This window comes from Lepus europaeus, chromosome 11 (assembly GCF_033115175.1).
Source record: "Lepus europaeus isolate LE1 chromosome 11, mLepTim1.pri, whole genome shotgun sequence".
NCBI lineage: Eukaryota > Metazoa > Chordata > Mammalia > Lagomorpha > Leporidae > Lepus > Lepus europaeus.
This window is the reverse complement of record NC_084837.1, coordinates 25,313,271-25,339,558: the sequence shown is the minus strand read 5'-3', so window position 1 is coordinate 25,339,558 and position 26,288 is coordinate 25,313,271. Positions and strand designations below refer to the sequence as shown.

Below are 26,288 nucleotides of genomic sequence, written 5' to 3'. Positions count from 1 at the left end.
GCCAAGCTGAAGCCAGGAACCTGATTCTCTGTCTGGGTCTCCTTTATGGGTAGCAGGGGCCCAAGTACTTGGGCCTTCTGCTGCTGCTTTCCCAGGCACGTTAGCAGGGAGATGGGTCAGAAATGGCAAAGCTGAGACTTGAACCAGCACTCATATGGAATGAGCCTGCAGTGCCAGCTTAACTCACTAAGCCACAGTGCTGGTGCCAACTACATTGATTTTTAACCTTGTCTGTATTCCCTCTCTTTACTTTTTATTTCATGTGTATTCTTTTTCTTATTTCTTGATATTCATGCTAGAGGATAATTTTTCAAACATCTTCACTATTTCATGCATTTCAAGCTTGATATTTCCTGTAAGCAAGTTTTTTATGTGTCACATTTTCAGTATTTCAATACAAATACGATGATATGCTGATTCAAAGTTTATGAGAGAAGAGTCAAAATACTGAAGGCTAATGATAATTAGAAGAGGGCTTCCTCTACTATACTCATATGTGAGGGTACTTCAGAGAGTCTGCAGAAAAATTGACTTAAAAGATAAGTATTTTTTGGTGTAAAAAATTGAAATCCGGCCGGCACCGTGGCTTAACAGGCTAATCCTCCGCCTTGCGGCGCAGGCACACCGGGTTCTAGTCCCGGTTGGGGCACTGGATTCTATCCCGGTTGCCCCTCTTCCAGGCCAGCTCTCTGCTGTGGCCCGGGAAGGCAGTGGAGGATGGCCCAAGTCCTTGGGCCCTGCACCCGCATGGGAGACCAGGAGAAGCACCTGGCTCCTGGCTTCAGATCAGCGAGATGCGCCGGCCACAGCGGCCATTGGAGGGTGAACCAACGGCAAAAAGGAAGACCTTTCTCTCTGTCTCTCTCTCTCATTATCCACTCTGCCTGTCAAAAAAAAAAAGTAAAAAAAAAAAAAAATTTGAAATCCATGCATGGTATTTTTATAATACGCATTTTTGTGAAATTTTGAAGACCTTTTATATGCACAGATTTCAAAATTCTTTTTGCACCCAAATAAACAACTTTTAATTCCATTTTCCACAAACTTTTTAAATGTAATTATTGGTTACTTATTTGAGAAGCAGAGAGAAGGACAGAGAGTGAGAGAGCTCAACCACCCACTGGTTCATTTCCCAAATACCCACAGTGTTAAAAACTCAGCTGGGGCCAGTGCTGCAGCTCAATAGGCTAATCCTCCGCCTTGCCGCGCTGGCACACCGGGTTCTAGTCCCGGTCAGGGCGCCGGATTCTGTCCCGGTTGCCCCTCTTCCAGGCCAGCTCTCTGCTGTGGCCAGGGAGTGCAGTGGAGAATGGCCCAAGTGCTTGGGCCCTGCACCCTATGGGAGACCAGGGGAAGCACCTGGCTCCTGGCTTCGGATCAGCGTGGTGTGCCGGCTGCAGTGCACTGGCCGCGGCAGCCATTGGAGGGTGAACCAACGGCAAAGGAAGACCTTTCTCTCTGTCTCTCTCTCTCTCTCACTGTCCACTCTGCCTGTCAAAAAAAAAAAAAAAAAAAAAAAAAACTCAGCTGGGGCTGAAGCTTCGAGCCAGGAACTCAATTCAGCTCTCCAGTATGGGTGGCAGGAATCCAATTACTTGAGCCATCACTGCTGTCTCCCAGGGTCTGTGTTGGCAGGAAACTGGAATCAGGAGCTGGAGACAGGAATAGACCCAAAGCATGTGATATGGCATCTTAACCGCTAGGCTAAATGCTGCCCTTCTGTGACCTTTTAAAAAAATTTTATTTACTTTTATCTACTTGAAAGGCAGAGCTATGGGGCGGAGAGGGTAGTATCTTCCCTTTCCTGCTTCACTTCCCAAATACCCACAACAGCCATGGCTAGACCAGCCCATAGCCAGAAGCCAGGAACTCCATCCTGGTCTCCCACTTGGGTGCCAGGGACTCAAGTACTTGAGCCATCATCCACTGCCTCCAAGATCATTAGCAGAAAGCTGAGTCAGAAGTGGAGGAGCTGGGACTTGAACTGGTCCTCCCTGTGGGAGCAACCATCCCAAACAGCTTGCTACATCGTAACACCATCTCCCAAGAATTTGGAAGTCTTCTTGTATAATGACTTTTTTTTTTTAAGATCTATTTTATTTATTTGAAAGGCAGAGTTACAGAGAGACAGAGAGGGAAAGAGGTTTTCTGTCCACTGATTCACTTCCCAAATTTCTGAACTGCTGGGACTGGGCCAGGCCAAAGCCAGGAGCTTCATCCGGGTCTTCCACATGGGTGCAGGGCCTCCAAGCACTTGGGCCATCTTCCGTTGCTTTCCCTAGACACATTAGCAGGGGGCTAGATCAGAAGTGGAGCAGGTGGGGCCTGCGCTGTGGGTAACAGGTAAAGCTGCCACCTGCGGTGCCGACTCCTGTTGAGGCACCGGTTCAAGTCCCAGCTGCTCTACTTCTGATCCAGCTCTCTGCTATGGCCTGGGAAAGCAGTAGAAGATGGCCCAGGGCCTTGGGCCCTTGTACCGGCATGGGAGACCAGGAAGAAGCTCTTGGCTCCTGGCTTCTGATTGGTGCAGCTTCGGCCATTGCCTGGGGAGTGAAACAATGGAAGACCTCTCTTTCCCTTTCTGTCTGCCTCTCCTCCTCTCTGTGCAACTCTGCCTTTCAAATAAATAATCTTTTTTAAAAAAAGTGTAGCAGGTGAGATTTGAACTGGTGCCCATATGGGATGCCAACACTGCAGGCAGCAGCTTAAACTGCTATGCCACAATGCCAATTGTGTATAATGACTTTTTATTTATTTATTTATTTTTTGACAGGCAGAGTTAGTGAGAGAGACAGAGAGAAAGGTCTTCCTTCCATTGGTTCACCCCCCAAATGGCCGCTATGGCTGGTGCCCTGCGCCGATCCAAAGCCAGGAGCCAGGTGCTTCCTCCTGGTCTCCCATGTGGGTGCAGGGCCCAAGCATTTGGGCCATCCTCCTCTGCCTTCCCAGGCCACAGCAGAGAGCTGGACTGGAAGAGGAGCAAATGGGACAGAACTGGCGCCCCAACCGGGACTAGAACCCAGGGTGCCAGTGCCGCAGGCAGAGGATTAGCCTAGTAAACCATGGCACCAGCCATGTATAATGACTTTTTAGGGACATATTTTTATTAAGATCGTGTAGTATTGTGCTGCATCAACAAACTAATTAATAGATCAGAAGATTTATCAGATCATTCAATTTATTTTATTTATTTATTTATTGACAGGCAGAATGGACAGTGAGAGAGAGAGAGACAGAGAGAAAGGTCTTCCTTTACCATTGGTTCACCCTCTAATGGCTGCTGCGGCCGGCGCACCGTACTGATCTGATGGCAGGAGCCAGGTGCCTATCCTGGTCTCCCATGGGGTGCAGGGCCCAAGCACTTGGGCCATCCTCCACTGCACTCCCAGGCCACAGCAGAGAGCTGGCCTGGAAGAGGAGCAACCAGGACAGAATCCGGCACCCCAACCAGGACTAGAACCCAGTGTGCCAGTGCCGCAGGCAGAGGATTAGCCTATTGAGCCGCGGTGCCGGCCAAGATCATTCAGTTTATAACATTTTCTTTTCCTTTTTAAAAAAGATTTATTTATTTGTTTGAAAGTCAGAGTTACAGACAGATCTTCCAATCCCCACATGGCTCCAATGGCCAGGGCTCTGCAAGGCCAAAACCAGAAGTCAGGAGCTTTATCTATGTCTCCCACAAGGGTGACAGGGACCCAAGGACTTGGGCCATCTTCTGCTGCTTTCACAGGCCATTAGCAGAGAACTGGATCAGAAGTGGAGCAGCTGGAACTTGAACCAGCACCCACATGGGTTACTGGCATTGCAGGCAGCAGCTTCACCCACTACACCACAGCACCAGCCCCAGTTTATGACATTTTCTAATTTCCTTTGTAATTTTTTTTTTTAATTTTTTTTTTGACAGGCAGAGTGGATAATGAGAGAGAGAGACAGAGAGAAAGGTCTTCCTTTTTGCTGCTGGTTCACCCTCCAATGGCCGCTGCAGCTGGCGCATCGCACTGATCTGAAGCCAGGAGCCAGGTGCTTTTTCCTGGTCTCCCATGCAGGTGCAGGGCCCAAGCACTTGGGCCATCCTCCACTGCCTTCCCAGGCCATAGCAGAGAGCTGGCCTGGAAGAGGGGCAACCGGGATAGAATCCGGTGCCCCAACCGGGGCTAGAACCCGGTGTGCCGGCGCCGCAAGGCGGAGGATTAGCCTGTTAAGCCACGGCGCCGGCCTTGTAATTTTTTCTTTGATCAAGGTTATTAGAAATGTACTGGGGCTGGCGCTGTGGTGCTGCAGGTTAAAGCCCTGGCCTGAGGCGTCGGCATCCCATATGGGCACCAGTTCTAGTCCCAGGTGCTCCTCTTCTGATCCAGCTCTCTTCTATGGCCTGGGAAAGCAGTAAAAGTTGACCCAAGTGCTTGGGACCCTGCAGCCACGTGGGAGACCTGGAAGAAGCTCCTGGTTCCTGGCTTCGGATCGCACAGATCTGGCTGTTGCAGCCATCTGGAGAGTGAACCAGTGGATGGAAGACCTCTCTCTCTCTTCTCTACTTCTCTCTGTAACTCTGTCTTTCAAATAAATAAAAGAAAAAAGAAATGTATTGCATAATTTAGGAATTTTCAGGTATTTTTTTTTTAATTTGTAGTTTTGCTTTGTTTTTAAAAGATGTATTTTATTTTATTTGCAAGTCAGAGTTACACAGAGGGAGAGATCTTCCATCTACTGGTTTACTCCCCAAATGACTACAACAGCCAGGGCTGAGCCAGGCCAAAGCCAGGAGCCAGGAGCTTCTTTCAGGTCTCCTACATGAGTGGCAGGGGCTCAAACTCTTGGAACATCTTCCACAGTTTTCCCAGGCCATTAGCAGGGAGCTGGTTCAGAAATGGAGAAGCTGGGACATGAACCAGCACCCATATGGGATTCTGGTGTCCAAGGCAGTGACTTTACCCACTACGGCACAGTGCTGGCCCCCAGGTATCTTCTTGTTACTAATTTTTTGTTAATTCCTCTGTGATCAAAGAACATAACATAATCTTCATGATTAATAGCTGATGTCCCGTATGAACTTAAAAAGAATATGTGGTTCTGTAATTATTAGATATCAGACAGGTCAGGTTGGCTAATGGGACTATTCAAATCTTCTACATGTTTGTTGATCTTGTACATGAAATTTTAGACTCTACTGTCTAATCTACTGTCTAAAATCTTAAAAAGATATAATGAAACAGAAGTGTTTCAAGAAGAAATATCAAGTTTTATTAATACTGATGTAACTATAGCACAATTGTAACTATTAAATTGAGGAAACAGTTAAAAATCATCTTACGAAGAAAATACCAGGTTCAAATAATTTACACGTCAGTTCTATCAGAGTTCCAAAGAATGGTTCACTTGGGGCTGGCGCTGTGGCGTAGTAGGCTAAGCCTCTGCCTACAGTGCTGGCATCCCATATGGGTGCCAGTTTGTGTCCCAGCTGCTCCTCTTCTGATCCAGCTCTCTGGCCTGAAAAAGCAGTAGAGGATGGCCCAAGTGCTTGGGCCCCTGACCCCCGGTTGAGAGACCTGGCTCCTGGCTTTGGATTGGCCCAGCTCTTTTGGTTGCAGCCATTTGGGGAAGTGAATCAGCGGATGGAGGACCTTTTAATCTGTCTCTCCCTTTTTCTGTAACTCTACCTCTCAAATAAATAAAATAAAATAAAATAGATTAAAAATTCTTTAAAAAGAATGGTTCACTATAATATTTTATTACAAACTATTTCCGAAGTTAGAAAAAAAAGAATATGCTAATTCATGAAAAAAAATTTATAAAACTTATATACTTTGATAATAAAACCAGCAAAGGACAAAAAGAAAAAGGAAAAACAATTCTAGTCTCAACTAATTTATGAATACAGATGTGCAATTTCTCAACAAAATTTAAACAAACTGAATATAACTGTGTAAATAAGATATTGCCCCGGAAAAGGTTCATATCACAAATACAAAGATACATTATTCACTACATTGATAAAATAAAGGTAAAAAACCATATGATCATCTCAACAGAAACAGAAAAGATATTTGATAAACTTAATTATCTTTTTGTGACTTCTTTTTTTTTTTTTTTAAATATGGAACGCTTCACGAATTTGTGTCTTTTTGTGACTTCTAATAACTCTGAGCTCACTAGATGTAAAACTTTTTTAATTTGATAAGATAAAGTGCATTTACCAAACCAAACAGTAACAAATGCAATTCCAAATAGGGAATCAGAAAGTTATACTCTCTGAAATCAGAACATGAGCCCCTTATTCTCCCTTTTTGAGTGTCCCATAATATAAAGGATATAAGAGACAAAAGAAATAAGGATTTAAAAATTGGAACTAAAACTGTCATTATTGATAAATTACATTTCTCCCTTTAAAAAAACAATTATCGGGCCGGCGCTGCGGCTCACTAGGCTAAATCTTCCGCCTGTGGCACCGGCACCCCAGGTTCTAGTCCCAATTGGGGCGCCGGATTCTATCCCAGTTGTTCCTCTTCCAGTCCAGCTCTCTGCTGTGGCCCAGGAGGGCAGTGGAGGATGGCCCAAGTACTTGGGCCCTGCACTCCATGGGAGAACGGGAGGAAGCACCTGGATCCTGGCTTTGGATCAGTTCGCGCGCCTGCCGTAGCGGCCATTTGGGGGTTGAACCAACGGAAAAAGGAAGACCTCCCTCTCTCTCTCTCTCTCTCTCTCTGTCTCTCTCACTTTCTCACTAACTCTGCCTGTCAAAAATTTTTTTTAAAAAACCATAAGTATCTACATAAAATTTACAGAGAATAGTAGCAGTAGCTAATTCAATATTAGACTAGATCAATATGTTAAAGTCAATTACAGGTCTTTACCCAAGCAACAACTAGAAGCTATAATTAAAACAGCAACAAATTAACCATAGTTAGCAACAAAAACTATGATGTACCTAGGAAGAAATTAAATGAACCTTTACCCACGATACCAAATTGTATAAGCTTTACTGAAGAGGATTAAATACCAAAAATAAATGGACAGATAGCCCATATTTATAGATGAGAATTATTTCCTTCCAATTCTAGTCCCCAACCGGGACTAGAACCTGGTGTGCCGGTGCCGCTAGGCGGAGGATTAGCCTGTTGAGCCACGGCGCCTGCCTAGAATTCCTTTTTATAAAGCTATTTTGATTAGGATAGTGGAATATTGGTTCTGGCATAGGTTTATTGATGAATGGACTAAATTCAGAGTTTAGAAGCTGGTTCATGTGTGCATAGAACTCTTACAACAAAGGTATCCTGGTATACCACTTGAGAAAAGAAGGGGCTTTGATAAATAGAGCTCTGAAAAATTTTGTTACTCATACAGAAAAAATTAAATTGGATTTCTATTAGAGCTCTAATTCATGACTATAGACAATGGTCTATAGTCTCCATAAGCCTTATACTCTTGTTTAGAAAGAACTGGAGTGTGTTTATCTCTGTTAATGAGGAACTGAAACTATGTTAGATTTGTAGTATTTCAGTAGCATTATTTTGTGGAGATTGAGCTATAATGTATATAAAGTTGTCAGGGTTATATATGTGTGTGTGCGTGTATGATCTGAAGACTTATTTAAAATTATGCCAGGAGAGATGATTGCCTTGTTCTTCTCTCGTTTTGAGACTTATCAAATAGACGACATGAAGCTGTGGGAGCCGAGTGAGATCAGGGTCCCAGCATGGTTCAGCTCTTGGAGAGGACCCTCCTCCTGGTTCACAGACAATTGCCTTCTTGCTGTGTCCTCATCTTTGGGAGAGAAAAGACTCTGGGCCCTTCGTCACCTTACAGAGGCACTGAGCCTGTCATGGAGGCTCTACCCTCATGACCTAATATAACTTTACTTAAACCCCAAAGGCCTCATCCCAGATACCTTCCCACTGGGGAGTAGGGCCTGACACATGAATTTAAGGGAGGGGATATCAGTCCATAGCATTTCTAAAGGGTTTGTTTGAAGCTAGATCTTATATCTAATCTGAGGAATTATTTTGGTGAAAGCAAGTTAGCCCATTTATGTGTTGTCTGAAAGTTATTTGATTACACTAAAGAGGCAGAATATTACAGTAAAGAGCCCTAGGATGAAAGATTAGATACCTGTTATCCACAGGCTGGTGTTATGGCATAGTGGGTAAAGCCACCGCCTGTGACACCAGCATCCCATATGGGTGCCAGTTCGAGTCCTGGCTGCTCCACTTCTGATCCAGCTCCCTGCTAGTGCACCTGGGAAAAGCAATGAAAGATGGCCCAGGTACTTGGGTCCCTGCACCCACATGGGAGACCTAGAATAAGCTCCTGGTTCCTGGCTTCAGACAGCTCCAGCCATTGGGGAGTGAACCAATAGATGGAAGATCCTGTCTCTCCCTCCCTCTCTCTTTAAACTCGGCCTTTCGAGTAAATAAATTAATTTAAAAAAAGATACCTATGATCTAGTCCTAGCTCTACAGTTACTGTCTGTGAACTTGGATCTATCACTTCCTGGTTAGTGTGATCTTGGGAAAGTTACTTAATTAGAGTCTTAATTTCCTCATGTGCCAAAAAATAAACAATAAAAACTTGTGGAATATTATAAGAATTAAATAAAAACCCCCAAGAAAGCATCTTATAATAGGCTTCCTGATACAGAAATTCCATTCCTTTCTCTTGGACGAGCTGTTACATCTTTGGCTTTAGTTTCTTTATCTATAATATGACTAATAGCATTCTCAAGAAACTGATTCTAAGCCTTTCTGTGTATTTCCTTCCATATATGTTCAGATTTTTAAAAAATTTTATTTGAGGTACACAAACTTCATGCATTTAACTTATACAAATTTAGGAACACAGTGATTCTTCCCATCCCACACTAGGCCTCCCTCCTTCCCTCACTCCTAACCCTTCTTCCTCCTCCTTCTCCTATTCCCATTCTTATTTTTTCAGTTAACTTTGTACTCATAAGATTAACCCTACACTAAGAGCTCAACAAATAGTATGAAGAAAAGAAAAAAACCACTGTTCCTCAACAGTCAAGACAAGGGCTGATCAAAATCATTACATCTCAAAGTGTCAATTATACAGATCAAGGAGAACATATGGTATTTGTCTTTTATGTTCAGCTTTAAGAAACATTGCAAGTATCCTTTATGTATATAACTAAACTTATATCTTAGGTAAAGAGAAAATATGTACTGAAACCATTTTATTCCCTGGTCCAAAAGTAGAGTCCTTTACTTTGATTTTCTTTCTAACTCAGCAAAAAGAGATCTCTGCACTTAGAGATTGTTTTGAAAAGAAAATTGTTTGTTACAGTCAGATGATCAGAAAGACCAAATGTTAAGTCTTTCTGGGGTATGGTGTGAATGACGCTAATACTTGCCCTTGCATAAACATTTCTCTTTTTTAAAAAACGTGTTTATTTATTTGAAAGGCAGAGTTGTACAGAGAGAGAGAGATCTTCCATCCACTGATTCACCCCCTAGAAGGCCGCAGGGCTGGGCCAGGGGTAAGCCAGGAGCCGGGAACTTCTTCCAGGTCTCCAACACGGTTGCAGGGACCCAAGCATCCAGGCCATACCCCGATGCTTTTCTTAGGCCATTAAACAGAGAGCTGGATCAGAAGTAGAACAAGTGGAACTTGAACTGCTGCCTATATGGGATGCTAGCGTTACAGGTGGCAACTTCACTTGCTACACCACTATACCAACCCTTTAAAATGAACATTTCTGGGGCCAGCACCGTGGCTCACTTAGTTCATCCTACGCCTGTGGTGCCAGCATCCCATATGGGTGCCGGGTTCTAGTCCTGGTTGCTCCTCTTCTAGTCCAGCTCTCTGCTGTGGCCCGGGAGGGCAGTGGAGGATGGCCCAAGTGCTTGGGCACCTGCACCCGCATGGGAGACCAGGAGGAAGCACCTGGCTCCTGGCTTTGGGTCGGCGCAGCGCCAGCCGTGGCGGCCATTTGAGGGGTGAACCAACAGAAGGAAGACTTTTCTCTCTGTCTCTCTCTCTCTCACTGTCTATAATTCTACCTGTCAAATAATAAAAAATAAAATAAAATGAACATTTCTCCTTTTTTTTTTTTTTTTTTGGAGGGGGGAAGGTTTTATTGTGAGGCAGAGTTATAGAGAGAAGGAGAACTAGAGAAGTCTTCCATCCACTGGTTCACTCCCTAGATGGCCACAATGGCCAGAGCTGGGCCAATGTGAAGCCAGGAGCCAGGAGCCTCTTATGGGTCTCCCACACAGGTGCAGGAGCCCAAGCACTTGGACCATCTTCCACTGCTTTCCCAGGCCATAGCAGAGAGCTGGATCGGAAGAGGAGCAGGCAGGACCCAAACCAGTGCCCGTAAGAGATGCCAGTGCTGCAGGCTACTATGCCACAGTACCAGCCCATTAAATGGAATATTTCTAAACCCACTGTGCTCCCATGTTACATGTTAGATGTTTGAGAGGTGCATGACCATTTATCGAGATTTTGAAATAACTAGTTGAACTATTTGCTTGCTTTGTTCAACAGGTGGATTTTCAGAAAAGACAAGTGAATGGAGTTCAGAAGAGGAGGAGCCTGTGAAGAAGGCAGGACCTGTGCAGGTTCTCATTGTCAAAGACGACCACTCCTTTGAGTTAGATGAAGCTGCACTAAATCGGATCCTTCTCTCAGAGGCTGTCAGGGACAAGGAGGTCGTAGCTGTGTCTGTTGCTGGAGCATTTAGAAAAGGCAAATCCTTCCTGATGGACTTCATGTTGAGATACATGTACAACCAGGTATGCAAGAGCAACCTTAAAGGATTTTTTTGTTTGTTTCTCTCTTTCTGTCCCTTTGTGTTTCCTATTAGTACTTTTCTTATCTCTCAAAATTATTTTTCAGATTTAGATTTCATAAAATATCTTAAGTCTTCATTCACTGGCCTAACTGCAAGTTGTAAGAATTTTATTATTATACTAATTCATAATAATCTCAGTTTATTCATTGATTTTTACATTCCAAGTGTCTTTTCCAGGCCATACTTACTAAACTAATTTAAAATTCTGTGTCAGTTAGAAGTATTTATTGACTGTCTGCTGTATACCCTGTAGTGTACTGGATGCTATTGTGGTGAATACCAAAGAGGGTGTAGATTTTGCACTTAGGCAATTGGTGGTTTGGCTGAGGGGACAGAAGTAAGACATGCAAAGTATTTAATAGCATCAGTCAATGCTCATCCATATGTTTCTGATGTAGTTCAGGGACTGGACATACATGTGTATGCAGCTGTTATCACAAAAAGCTTCACAGAGGTATTGGGACTTAGGGTAGACTCTGAAGATGTGCAAGACCTGGATCAAGAGAGGGAAGAAGAGGGGGCATTCTAGACTAAGAAGAATGCTTAGGAAATAGTCCTCAAACAGTGGGCACAGTTTCTCTGCTTAAGTGGAAATCATGTATTAGAGATGAGAAGAAATAAAATTGATGAGGTAGTAGCCAAGGAAGGAAACAACTCATAAAAGAACCCCAAAAAATTTTTTTAAAGATTTATTTATTTATTTGAAAGGCAGAGTTATACAGAGAGAAAGAGGCAGAAAGGTCTTCCATCCACTGGTTCACTCCCCAGATGGCCGTAATAGCCGAGCTGCGCTGATCTGAAGCCAGGAGCCAGGAGCTTCTTCTGGGGCTTCCACATGGGTGCAGGGGCCCAAGGCCTTAGGCCATCTTGTACTGCTTTCCCAGGCCATAGCAGAGCTGGATCGGAAGTGGAGCAGCCAGGACTCAAAATGGCGCCCATATTGGATGCTGGCATTGCAGGTGGCAGCTTTACCTGCTACGCCACAGTGCAGGCCTCTAAAACTGAGTTTTTTATAAGGGCCTAAAATGATACATAGAGCAAGACAAAATTTAATTAAAATTTTCTTTTATACCAGTTTATACAGAATTGTTAATTAAAGTAGCCTACTCCCAAATTTCTCTGCCTTAGTTGTTGTTTCTTTTTTTTTTTTTTAAAGATTTATTTATTTATTTGAAAGTCAGAGTTACACAGAGAGAGGAGAGGCAGAGAGAGAGAGGTCTTCCATCCGATAGTTCACTCCCCAACTGGCTGCATTGGCTGGAGCTGCACCGATCTGGAGCCAGGAGCCAGGAGCTTCTTCTGGGTCTCCCACGTGGGTGCAGGGGCCCAAAGACTTGGGCCATCTTCTACTGCTTTCCCAGATCATAGCAGAGAGCTAGACTGGAAGTGGAGCAGCCAGTTCTCAAAACGGCACCCAATATGGGATTCCATTGCTTCAGGCCAGGAAATTAACCTGCTGCACCACAGCCCCAGCCCCAGTTGTGGTTTCTTTTTAAAGCTTTCCCTACATTTCATTCTTAAAAATCTTGTTATTTTCATTTATTGGAAAGACAGAGAGAGAAAGATTCTTCTATCTGCTTGTTCAGTCTCCAGATGCTCACAATAGCTAAAGTTGGGCCAGGCCTAAGCCAAGAGACTGGAACTCAGTCTAGGTCCCTAACATCAGTGGCATTGACCCAAGTACTTGAGCTATTGCTTGCTACTTCTCAGAGTATGTATTAGCAAGAAGCTCCTTTGGAAGCAGAGCTGAAACCTGAACCCAGGCCCTCAGACATGTAATGCGAGCATCCAAAGTGGTACCTTAGCTGCTACACCAAATGCCTGCCTCTTCACAAAGTTTTATAATCACATTTTAGTTAATACTAACTTTTAGACTTTAGAACTATGTAATGAAGTCTTCCAAAAACCAGTAACTTTTTCTAAAAAATTATCTAAGTATAACTTAGTTAGTATTTAATAATAAATATAACTACTAATATCCAAGGTTATCAATGACTTGCTAAATCTAAGTGCTGTTTTCTAGTCTTTGTCTTACTTGCTTGTCAATCTCTATACAGTTAAGGATTTCTTCTCTTCCCACTTCCTTTGGATTCTCAATCCCACTTGTTTTAATCCCTTTTACTCCTCCCTGCCATCCTGGCCCTGGTCAGGCCCTCAGTCATCATTTTTACTTTTAGGAAAGTCCCACTTTGGTGCTTCATAGCTGTCATCTCTTTTCCTTACTAATTAACTATTCGCTTCCTGTAGCATAATTTTTCTACTCACACTAGGATGATAATTCACCTTGCTTCTTCATAGCTTCCCACTACTTGAAGGATAAAAAAATCTAACTCCCTTAGACACATTACAGGCCTCTTAGAATCTGGCCATCTCTCTGTCCTCTCTGTTACACCTTCTGACCTTCATACCAAAGCATTTGTGTATGCTTTGACATAATTTGCTATCCCTCCTTCTCTCTTTCCCTCGCCTGTTCCTACTCCATCCTTTTTGTTTTTAAGAATTTTTACTTATTTATTTATTTATTTGAGAGGTAGGGTTACAGACAGAGAGAAGGGGAGACAGAGAGAAAGGTTTCCATCACTGGTTCACTCCCCACATGGCCCCAATGGCTGGAGCTGGGCCGATCCAAAACCAGGAGCCAGGAGCTTCTTTAGGGTCTCCATACAGGGGCCCAAGGACTTGGGCCATCTTCCACTGCTTTTCCAGGCCACAAACAGAGAGCTGGATCAGAAGAAGAGCAGCCTGGACATGAGTTGGCGGTCATGTGGGATGCTGGTGCCACGGGCAGAGGCTTAGTCTGCTACGCCACAGTACTGGCTGTGTCCCTCCTCCCCCTTGTTCTTTCCCAAAGTACCTTCTTTAAGTTTGCTTACCAGGAAAATTCCTAAATACTCTTCAAATCTTAGCTGAAACATTGCCTCTCCTATGAAGTCTTACCTGACCAACGGTAAAATTATTCATTTTCCTATACTTCCATTTTTGATTTATGTACACTTCCATTTTGGCATGCACATGCTACATCATAATGGTTAGCAAGTCTGACTGTTAGGCTCTGCACTGCCTCTAGTCTGGAATGATGTGTTTTTAATTTTTTTTTTTTTTTGACAGAGTTAGAGACAGTGAGAGACAGACAGAGAGAAAGGTCTTCCTTCCGTTGGTTCACTCCCCTAATGGCCACTACGGCTGGTGCTGCACTGATCCAAAGCCAGGAGCCAGGTGCTTCCTCCTGGTCTCCCATGGGGTGCAGGGCCTAAGCACTTGGGTCATCCTCCACTGCCTCCTGGGCCACAGCAGAGAGCTGGCCTGGAAGAGGAGCAACCAGGACTAGTACCCGGCGCCCCGACCGGGACTAGAACCCTGGGGTGCCGGCACCGCAGGCGGAGGATTAGCCAAGTGAGCCACGGCGCTGGCCTGAAATGATGTATTTTAATCTTTGCATCCCCAGAACCTAGCATAAAATGTGACAAGTAATTGTTCCTCTATCATAATTTTTTGGATGATTGAAGTTATTGCATCAGTGCAGTAGCTGTGCATATGTTATTCCTTTTGACTAAAATTAGAGAAGAAATAAATAGATAAAAAAATATATTGTATATCAAGTTCCTTATCATAGACTTTATTAATTTATAGGAATCAGTTGATTGGGTTGGAGATTACAATGAACCGCTGACTGGCTTTTCATGGAGAGGTGGGTCTGAACGAGAGACCACAGGAATCCAGATATGGAGTGAAATTTTCCTTATCAATAAACTTGATGGCAAAAAGGTATGAGACAAACTTCTTAAAACTGAATTTTTATTTGCAACAGCTACCACTTTTCAAAAGCCTTGAGAATGCTGTAGCAGATCTGGAAGCTAATATTTGTACTTTGTTTCATTACTGCTGCTTCTATTACTATTTGCTATTATTCTGTTATTAAGTTATATTTTGCTGGGTTACTAGTGAAAATCATTACAATAATCAGTGGCTAATTAATGTTTTTTCTTCCCTGTGGCATTCATGGCACATGTAAGAAATTGCCCATTTAGTATTCATCAGTAATAGTTTGCCTTAGTTCTTATGTTGTGGTAACCCTAACAGCCAAGATGATCCATAACATTTCAGTCATGTCCTTTACACTTCCTGTAGGTTGCAGTGTTATTGATGGATACTCAGGGAACCTTTGACAGTCAGTCAACTTTGAGAGATTCTGCCACAGTATTTGCCCTTAGCACAATGATCAGCTCAATACAGGTATGAGATACAAGAAATTCATTTTGATGGATGGTTCTGTAACTAAAAACTATAAATGTGTTTTTACATACATGAGATAGTCATACAAAGAAAAAAATGGTTTAATCAAGCATGCCTTAATTAGTGTACCAGTTCTTGTGATTTCTAGAAGAATGAAATTGTTTCTGTTGCTCTTCTAATGGCTCATCAATTTTCAAATTAACTGCTTTAATCAGAAAAGATTATATTGTTCATATTTATATAATTAACTCAATAGTATTAAATCTTATATGCATGTAGTTGGACCACAAAATTTATAAATGTAAAACTTTATTTTTCGTAACCAATGGAAATGTTTCCAAATATAAAACATTTATTTGTGTTTGTATCTTTTAAGGCACCTTAATATACATTTATAAAAGTAAAGGTCTTTGTATAAAATGTTTTCTTTCATTTCTTTTCCTTTCCTCATTTCCTTCTCTTTTTTGTAGTGTTATTTTAGAGGTTATTGTGCATGTTCTAACTTGTCCCTGAAGTCCGTGGAAAAGGTTATGATAGCCACTGAACATACTGCATAAAAGTCGTAAAGCCATTTTTAGAGCAAGAAACAGAGCAGATCAATTAAAAAAAGGTACTACAGCTTAAAAAGGCAGGAAAGGCACAGTAGTGAGGATGAGTAAGGGAAGGCTGAATCAGAAGGGACTGACGATGAAGCCAGTGGACTGGCACCAGGGTACTGTGTGTGGTGGGACCACCAAGAGGGAGTTCCTAGAAAGAGCAAGGATGGGCTCAATGTTTATTACAAAGGAGTCTCAAATAAAAGCCGTGGTTATAACCTGTGACCGATGCTCTTAGAAGGTTGCTTCCTCAGTGAGCCTTTAAAATGAGAGTTCATAGTCAACAGTAAAAGCCATTTACACAAACCAATTAAAATGAGATTGAGTTTGCCTTTTAAATATTATTTGCTATTTATATTTGACTTCAATATTCTGAATATTTTCATAGAAAAATCCTAGAAGTCCTTAATAATTTTTTGTTATATGAGAAATGATGTTATTTAAATAAGTATCCGAAGTATACTATCAGTATATGAACATTAAGCATCTTTAGTTTTTCTTTGAAGTTGCTGATATTTATCTCACCTCAAAGAAAAAAAAAAGACATCTCAATGCTGTGATCTGTGAAGCAAGAATACATATGTATCACAATGTAAGCATGATATTCTGAACTCAACTTCCTTGTCATGGAGCTTTACATAGATATAGATAAAATAATTAATTATGAGTAAGTCAACATATTTGAAAAATTTTCCATATGGGTTGTTCAGATGTGGATTGTTACTATTTTGCTCTATTTAAAAGAAAGATTATTTTATTGACTGTTAAATTAGCTTATAAAGTAATTAGAACATTCTGATTCCAAAGCAGGGGACTATTATGTTTCTGGAACAACATTACGATCATTATATGTTCCTCATTTTCTCTCAAGCTTTCTTTACTCCTCCCTGATTGTCTTAAATCATTTAAGTAAGTATGTAAGAGATTTCAGTTTTATGATAGTTGATGTTTAGAGAATGGCAAAGTGAGTGCTTAGGATGGTGTTACTTATCATCTCATTTTGATTACTTCTGAATCAAGGTGTATAACCTATCCCAGAATGTCCAGGAGGATGATCTTCAACACCTCCAGGTAACAATAGTCATAGTTAAATATATTATCTGCTATTATATATGTATTATCTGGTAATCTCTTGAACATGCTTAGAAGAACTCGAAGGAATGATTTAGAAACAAAAACAAATAGGGGTTTTTAGTCTTCCAGGTTTTTATTCTGGTCCCACGAGGTTTTGTTGGTTCTGATTAAGTTTTTAAATTCCTTTGTGTCTTTAAAGTTACTTGCCATCAGCTATGTATATGTGAAAATATATGGCAAATCAGAAAAGAAGTACTTGACTTTAAAATTATCCAAATTGTGAAGTTGATGTGTTGACGTCCAGGACTTGATTGCTGTTAGTGTAATATCTGTGATACTGGCTTTTTTTCTTTTTCCTGTGGACCCTTAAATGCTAAGGACTCTGGGGAACTCCCTGATGCTAACTCACAGGTTCTGTTTTAGACCTGACAGAGACCTCAGTAACACCTGGTTTTACCCCCTCATAATTTATAGATAAGGAAAATGAGGCAGAAAGAAACAATTTATCCAACACATAGGGCTAATTAGCGGTGGAGCAGGATTAAAACTGGGGTCACCTAACTGGGCTCAGTGGTTTATCCACTTCCTAAAGAGCCATGAAATCTCACATTAGCAAAAGATCAGTTGTAGTCTCAAGATGGCTGCATCCCTAACACTCTCTGCTCTTTTAATTCATGTTGCTCTTGCAGAGATAGCAAAGTCTGTTGTTTCTCTGATAGTTTTCCTCCTGTGTTTTTTATAGAGAAACTTGGTTTATGTTTTTTTCTATTTTGGCAGTAGGAGCCATGAAGCAGATTGTGGAAATATAACAGATAGCAAAGTGTAAAGCAGGGTAACCCGGGACATTAGGAAGACCGTGTGCAGTTCACGTGCAGCATTGCTACCAAGTGCATTTCTAGCAACATTTATATACATCAAACTTAGCATCATTTATGACAAATAGGCAACAGCTGATTCATTGTTAGATGTTTTTCATAATAAGACAATTAGTTCTTTGAGCATGTATTATAACCTAGCCAATTATTTTCTTATCTATAGGAGTCTCTGAGAAAGGCCTGATTTTTTATTTGATGTTGAGTAAGCCCTATTTTCTTGAAGTCATTTAGAAATGACCTCATGTTCCTGTAGATGACAAGGCCTCTGCCTTCCCCAGAAATGATTGTGCATTCAAATTATGCTAGTAATGAATCTGGGAGGAGTGTCTGGTCTCTGGAGCAGCTGCTCTGTAGTCACGACATTCCAGACCTCCCTTTCATGCCTCTCATCAGGGCCCTCGTAATTACAGTCCCTTATCACTCCCAGGAGAGGCCCTGTGGTGCTGGGAGAGCTACTTCCCAGGGACACTGGACAGGAAACCGTGGGTGAGCATTCTTCCCGGCTCTCAGGAACCATGGTGGCTTGTTATTCTTGTATATCAAATGGCACTTCCTGTGGGCAAAGCCACTCAGCCTATTTGGATAAAACTCATCAGTGGCTCAGTCACACACACCTCCTCAGATCTGTGTTCTCCAAAGCCTTACATTTTTAGCAACACAAAACCTCATTTTATGGTGGTGGCTCAGGATTTCAGTTGGGAGCCATACAAAATAAGAGTTCAATATATTTGATTCTCCACTTTTAAGCCTAATGCCTTGGTAATAATCCAGGCCCTTGTGCCATTCACTCTCCTCGGGTGACAAGTTCTGTAAATGCACCCTATGTAGTTTCTGGCTATGAAGTCCATTCTGTGCGAGTTCTGCTTTGAAAGGTTGTTAGGCTAAAGTTTCCTCCTCCTCTACAAAGAAAAGGTCCTGCATTCTAGATATGAGGTATAAATTATAAAAGATAAAATGGAAAGTTTATTTTTAAATGGGCTTCATTGTTAAACATCCAATTAATGTAGCTGTGCTTTAGCCATCCGATACTTATTTTCTGAAAATGATTTTTGTAGTCTTAATAATACAGTATTCAGTTACAGCAGGGAAAAAAATGAGTGGAAGAAAGACAAGTGCTACTGCGAACACTGAAGTTCTCTCTGTGTGTTTGTGTGTGTGATTTTCCTTGTAGCTTTTCACTGAGTATGGCAGGCTGGCAATGGAGGAAACATTCCTGAAGCCATTTCAGGTGAGTGAATGTTGGATTTTCCTGAAGACTGTCACCAGGTGTGCAAATTACTTTCATGTTTTATCTCATTCAAGAAGCATTTAAAAATACCTGCTTAGTGCTATTTAATATAAGGATGCTATAGAAATGGGAAGATAAAAAGAGATGAACTATATATTCTGATTCCTGCAACAGCATCAGCTTTTCTTCCCCAAACTCAACCCTGGTGATCGCATGGAAGACAGTTGAGTCTGTCAAACATGAAAAGCTAAAAACAAACAAATAAGACTTGGAACAGTAGAAGGTAGTTGTAAGCCAGAGCGGAAGCTGACTTAGCACCAGGGAGGATACTGGAGGCTGGGGTTGCAGGGTTTTTAGTGGTTGGTACTCTGTCCTTTCTTAAGTATTAAGCTATTGCAGTACCACCAAATAGCAAACCAGCAACTAGCTCAGCCCTTGCCTGGGGCAGCAGAGTATGCTCAGGAAAACACCCGAGCTCACATTGAGTGATGTCTGGCCCTTCCATGCTCCCTTCTTCCCCCACCCAAGCTGATGTGTACAACAAGAATGAGGCTGTCAGCACTAAATGAAACAGCTGCTGAAAACAGGACCTGGAGGAGGTACATAGTTCAACACCAAAGATTGCCTCTAAGGCGCAGCTCCTTCAGCCTGAACTGATCCCAGAAAGCTTCAGCTAAGCTCTCTCTGGAGTTTTGCTCCTTCCTGCATATGCACATCACTAGCCAAGATGAAGATGGGTCATGCCCTAAGGGAATATGAATATTCATGGAAACTGAACAACTGACCAACTAATAAAATTAATGGCCCAAATGGCCAGTGATTTAAAATGACTTGAATTAGTTATCTATTGCTATGCATAACAGGTCATCCCTAAACCACAAACTTTTATCATCACTCACGTTTTTGTTTTGTTTTATTGAAAGGCAGAGTTACAGAGAGAGGGGGAGAGACAGAGAAATCTTTCTGCTGGTTCACTCTTCAGATGGCTGCAACACCAGAGGCTGGGCCAGGCCAAAGCCAGGAGCCAGAAGCCCAGAGCTTTTTACAGATCTCCCATGTGCTTGCAGGGGCCCAAGGATATGGACCATCTTCTGATGCTTTCCCAGATGCGTTAGCAGGAAGCTGGATTGGAAGTGGACCAGCCAGGTTTCAAACTGGTGCCCATATGGAATGTCAGCATCACAGGTGGAGGCTTAACCTACTACACCACAACAGCGCCCCCCCCCCCCATTTTTTTATTTAATTCATCTGACCTCATTCTATGATCACAGAGCAATTTAGCTAGAAGTTAATAAGGAGGTGAAGTATAGCCTAGCAGTTAAGATGTCAGAGTGCCTGAGTTCAGTACACAGCCCTAGATCCTGAGCTGCCAGCAGATGCAGGCCCTGGGAAGCAGCAGTGATAAGGTTCCAGTGACGCCTTAGTGATTGGGTTCCCACCATCCATGTGAGAGACTTGAATTGAGCTTCACTACTCCTGCTTTTGTCCTGGCCCAGCCTCTGCCATTGTGGGCATTTAGGGAATAAACAAGCATATAGCAGCTCTCTGTTTCTGTTTCTCAAACAAATATGTACATGAATAATTTTTAAGTTACTAAGTATTTCTTAAAAATGCATATTTTGGTGACAGGCATTTGGTCTAGCCATTTGCGACACCTGCATCCCATGTTGGAGAGCTTGCTTCATTTTCCAGCTCTGGATCCCCATTTCAGCTTCCTGCTGATGTGCACCTTGGGAAAACATGATAGCTGAAGTGTTTGGGTTCCTGCTACCCATGTGGGAGACCTGGATTGAGTTCCCAGCTCCGAGTTCCAGCCCAGGCTCGGCCCTGGCCCAGCCTTGGTTGTGGTGAGCATTTGTGGAATGAACCAACAAATGGTGACTCACTCTCTCTTTCTCTCTGCCTCTCAAATAAATTACAACAAAAAAAGGCATATTTGAAAATTTAGGCACACACTTCAAAGGTAATTCATATGTCAAGGCAGAATCATCACCATAGAAATCTGAAAACACTGTAAACCGAGTATCTCAAAGTAAAAGTTACGAAAATGGTACTTGGAAGAAAAATATAGTTTTATAAGTTTATATTAGAAAAGAAGAAAGACATAAAATTGGTGATGTAAGCACAACTTTAGAAGAGAAAAAAAAGAAGAAACCTAATGGAACTAAGAAGAAAGAACATAGGTAAGAGCTTCACGCCTCAAAATGGGTTGATCTAAAAACAATGTGGGTTGAAAAAGATTGTTGCCAGAGACTGTCAATGACATTTTTACTATAGCTTAATATTGAGCCAAACTGAACAGTATATTGTTTAAGAAGCAGGGATATGCCAGGAAGGGATGCAGGAAGGTCCAGTGTTACTGGTATGTTCATTTGTGTAAGCGGGTCTGTGTTCTCCTTTATTACTGTGCTTAATAGCCTACATGTATGTTACATGTTCTTTTGTACCATTATATAACAAAACTTCAAATCTTGAAAAAAAATCAGTAATACTTCTCAAAGCCAGCAATTACCAACTAACAATGTTTTAAAAAATTACGTATCTTTCATAATAGCAGGTAAAACAAAAATCTTTAATAATTAATTACCAAAATTGCTGGCAATGTAAGTGCCTTTTCTCTGGAGTGAGCACTTTGATTTGGTTTAGACATGTAAGATACCTCTGGTTTTATGCCTGCACTTGGGCATTTAAAATCAGCTGAGGTTTGTCATGTTTATATGAATAGTGATTTCTTCCCTAAACTCCAAATAAACACATTCCTGCAGGTCAGAGAAAGTGTTTGATAAAAGCAAAGAATTATGACTTTGGAAGTGGAAATCATTAAGTCACTTGTTGATCTAGGAAAACAACTGGCTGGAAATCAGTTGGGGCCCTCACAGTTTCTAGATAATACGTAGTCCTGATTCACTTTACTCATTGTCACTCTGTTATACCAAAAGTTGTAAATAGGATGGCCTTTCTTAAAATAAATAAATAAGCAAACAAACCAAAAGCAGCAAGCCAAATCATGACTATTGGTTAGAATAATTTTCTGGAAGGATTGGATTCCCAGATGTATGTTGTGTTTAACACTTCGGATTAAGATCTCACTGTCTCTTTGCTTCAATACAGATTGTTAAAAGAAACGGACACTGAATAAGTGGGTATAAAATGCAACTGGAAGGAAAGGGTAAAAGGCAGGGAGAAGCTAAACTAAGGATATAGCTCTGAAGAGAAGACAGGATTTTGGCAGTCCTTGCTAAGCATATCCACTGGAGTAGATCCATAAAGTTTTACAAAAATAATTATGTTAAATTAAAAAGAAATTAGATATTGGACCTCAGACTAGAACTGCAAAACACACTTTTCTAATTCATACATCAGATGTTCTGCCAGTAAACTATTGTCTAGGCAGTGGAAGGAGTTTGAGTTCTTGTGAAATTCTCCAGGGTTAGTCAAGGATTCTATGTATATAATGTGGTGTTGTTTATCACCATTGACCAAAGTTTGTTGAGCTTTTCACCAAGTGTTCAGCATTCACATCCTATTTCCATTTATTTCTTTTTATAAGATGGACCTGGACATGACTAATGCAAGCTTCAGGATTCATAAATTATCCTGAAGTTTATTTAGTGGCTTGCCTCAATGGAGCTTAAAGCATAACACATAAATTTTATCTTATTTAGCCCTGGAGCATCACTAAGAAACAACTAAGAACCATGGCTTGCCAGACAGATTGTGCTTGTGCCAGAGAAGTTGAAAGGCCTGAAATTGCTTGTCATGTACCCCAGATCCAGGAAAGAAATGGACTGACTTATACTTTGGGCTACTGACCTTTGGATTAACCTTCACTCCTTAGATTACCCCATTTCTAAATACATTTATTCATTCAGTATTTCTATAATCATTTAGCATTTGATAGACTTCTTCCTTGATATTTTTAACACGATGCCTCAGTTACTTTATTAAATTGTGGAAGTATATCTGATTGTTTCACATAACAACATTCTCATTGCCAGTGGCCTGTGCCCAACTGGCTTAAAGAAAGATGTTCGTAAGTTATTCATTTTATAACTAACTAGTCATTGTGAGACAGATTGGTTGGTTGTTTTTCTTTCTCTGTTTGTGAAACAATGTCAACAATCATTCTAAGGACAATAAAATGTTGGTTGAAGTTTTTTAAAAAAAAAATTACCAAAATATGGGAATTCTTCAACATGTTCATGGAAAATGTATTTTATGGAAAAAACTATGCATGCTTTTTAATAATTTTTGCACCAAAATTAACATCTCTTTTTTAAAAAGGTTTTTCATTTGAAAGGTAGAGTTAAAAAGAGAGGGATTTTTCATCCAATGTTTCATTTCCCAAATGACTGCAATGGCCTGGTGCTGATCCAGGCCAAAGCCAGGAGACCAGAACTCCATCCGGGTCTCCCACATGAGTGGTAAGGGCCCATGTACGTGGGCCATCTTCTACTGCTTCCCCAGGCACATTATCAGGGAGCTGGATCAGAATCAGAGCAGCCAGGACTAATACCGACGCTCATAGTGCATACTAGCATTGCAGGCCGTAGTTTAACTTACTGTGCCACAATGCTGACCCCTGTCCATTCATTATCGCATATATAAAGAACCCTTACCAACAACACAAGACATCCCAGTGGAAAAAAGGATGAAGCATTAACCCAACGTGACACAACACTGGCCCCATAATATATCTCTTAATTTCATTTTCCACAAGTTTTTTGAAGCACCCTTATATAAAGACCTTTATGGAGAAACAATTTGAAGAACTGTTAAATACCATAAAGGGAATTTTGTATAAAATAGAGAGATATAATATGATCACAGATAGAATGATTTAAAGTTGTAGAGGATATTATTTTCCCCTAACTGGTGAAACAGTATAATTAAAATTGAAACTACAACAGGATTTTTGGTATATATTTCTGTAGCTAATATGCAGGAATTAAGTTCCATTTTGATTTAAGATTTTTTTAAGAAGAAAATCTAAATTGAAGATTTAATAATACTAGAAACCCCTAGTAATGAAACTGTCATGGTCCCCTACAAGATGAGACAAAAGCCCAATGAGACCAAACAGTTTAAATACAGTCTTGTAAATGTGGGAGCCTGATATTCAGTAGAGTGGCATCACACACCATTGGAAATGGATGGATGAATAGCTGGTTTTGTAAAAAGTAGTTCACTTCTTGGAAAAAAGTTGGATTTCTGCTAAACAACATGTATAGAAATAAGTTTCAGAGGATCAAAGAACTAAATGTGAAAGTGGATATTCTGAAGCTAATTAAAGGAAATGCTAGAGAATATTTTTCTGAACTGGGGTGAAGTAACATTTATTTATAAGGTCCCCCCAAATTAACCATGTAGTATAAAATTGATGGATATTGGCCGGCGCCGTGGCTTAACAGGCTAATCCTCCGCCTTACGGCGCCGGCACACTGGATTCTAGTCCCAGTTGGGGCGCCGGATTCTATCCCGGTTGCCTCTCTTCCAGGCCAGCTCTCTGCTATGGCCCAGGAAGGCAGTGGAGGATGGCCCAAGTGCTTGGGCCCTGCACCCGCATGGGAGACCAGGAGAAGCACCTGGCTCCTGGCTTCGGATCAGCGAGATGCGCCGGCCGCAGTGGCCATTGGAGGGTAAACCAACGGCAAAAAGGAAGACCTTCCTCTCTGTCTCTCTCTCTTTCACACTATCCACTCTGCCTGTCAAAAAAAAATTTTTTATGGATATTACTATATCAAAATTAAGTATTTTCTATTTGTAAAAGGACTTTATAATAAAAGTGAGTATATTTATAGAAGATATTGACAATGTCAAAAGTCAACAACATATTATTGTACAGAATATATAGGACACTTCTGCAGGTAAGCACAACTTGGGACCCATTCAGATTTTATTGGACAAGTCACAGAGGAAACTGGAATTGCTAACACATTTCTGAAGGGATTTCAAGTTTCACTGATAATTAGATCAAATTAAAACAACAATAAAATACCACTTCACACTCATTAAATTGAGCGGAAGTAGAACAGGAGTGATATCAAATGATCGCTAGGAGGATTTGGGTAATTGGGAACACCCAAATTTTGTTGGTGAAAATGCACATTGGAGCAGCCCTCCTCAGGAACAGGCAAAATGTAAAAGGACGTTGGTCACAACACTGAGGAGGAGGAGGAGCAGTGTAATGAGGAGGAGGAAGCTGGAAGCAATGTAGGTGAACAGCATCCAAACACAAGCAACCAAAAGAATAGACAGTAACAAGAATAGTTAAGCTTCATACTGAATTAAGCAGGAAAAAATATGAACTCAATAATATGATACTTTTATGATTATTTAATATGCTCTACAAACACAATATATTTGAATTAAGAAATTGGAATGGGAATCTGGGAAAAATATGATAAAGTAAAGCAATAAAGGGAACTTGACAAGGAGAGATGGTGGTAGTGTTGTGAATGAAGGAATTGTAATCTGTCCCCTGAGGTCTGGGGAAGTAAGCATGCCAGAGGAAGCAGGGTAGAATAAAGCCAGTGTGTTTTACAATCTTCTGTGTGGTTTCCAATATCTACTGACTTGGTTGTCTTTTTAAAAATCATTTCTTCGGCTAAAAACTGAAGTTTTGCATAGTGATGGTGCTATCACTTTGTTCTCTTTGGACCACTGGCTTATGTAAATAGAGGAATTAATTCCAGATGTACTGTAAAGGAACTTTAGGTCACACCAGCAGGTGTCACTGCTCCATACACTTGGCCAGATGGCACTAAAACCCAGAGTGCTCTGATAAAATAGATGATAGTTGGGAAGATAGATGATAGAAAGATAGGCAGACAGAGTTACAGCCTTTGGTGAAACAATACCAATGAGTTGAAAACAACAGAAAAACGTTAAGAGATAACTACTTGCTAATAAGCTTAGGCAGTATGAAGTGTCAGTGGAAAGAAAGTTTTTACTGAATGAGTCAACAGTGCCTCCTAAACAGTTAGGTTTGGACTTGTATAAATCTAACCATCTGAAAGGAAATGGTAAAAGTGGCTTCCAAAGCCATTTAATAATATTTGAGATTGAAATAATCAAATTCAGGCCGGCGCCGCGGCTCACTAGGCTAATCCTCCGCCTTGCGGCGCCGACACACCGGGTTCTAGTCCCGGTCGGGGCACCGATCCTGTCCCGGTTGCCCCTCTTCCAGGCCAGCTCTCTGCTGTGGGGCCAGGGAGTGCAGTGGAGGGTGGCCCAAGTGCTTGGGCCCTGCACCCCATGGGAGACCAGGAGAAGCACCTGGCTCCTGCCATCGGAACAGCGCGGTGCACCGGCCGCAGCGCGCTACCGCGGCGGCCATTGGAGGGTGAACCAACGGCAAAAAGGAAGACCTTTCTCTCTGTCTCTCTCTCTCACTGTCCACTCTGCCTGTCAAAAAAATAAATAAATAAATAAATAAATAAATAAAAAGAAATAATCAAATTCAAAACAAAATA

The 26,288-nt window shown here is 41.5% G+C and overlaps 1 protein-coding gene across 2 annotated transcripts in view; it reads left to right on the top strand.

Moving 5' to 3' along the window:
• ATL1 (atlastin GTPase 1) overlaps nt 1-26,288 on the top strand; it is an 82,899-nt gene that overhangs the window by 25,622 nt on the left and 30,989 nt on the right. For both annotated transcript variants that reach the window (XM_062205148.1, XM_062205149.1), the window contains exons 3-7: nt 10,501-10,748; nt 14,438-14,572; nt 14,936-15,040; nt 16,657-16,707; nt 18,757-18,813. In XM_062205148.1, the coding sequence (XP_062061132.1) occupies nt 10,501-10,748; nt 14,438-14,572; nt 14,936-15,040; nt 16,657-16,707; nt 18,757-18,813 (596 nt within the window). The remainder of the gene's footprint in view (nt 1-10,500; nt 10,749-14,437; nt 14,573-14,935; nt 15,041-16,656; nt 16,708-18,756; nt 18,814-26,288) is intronic.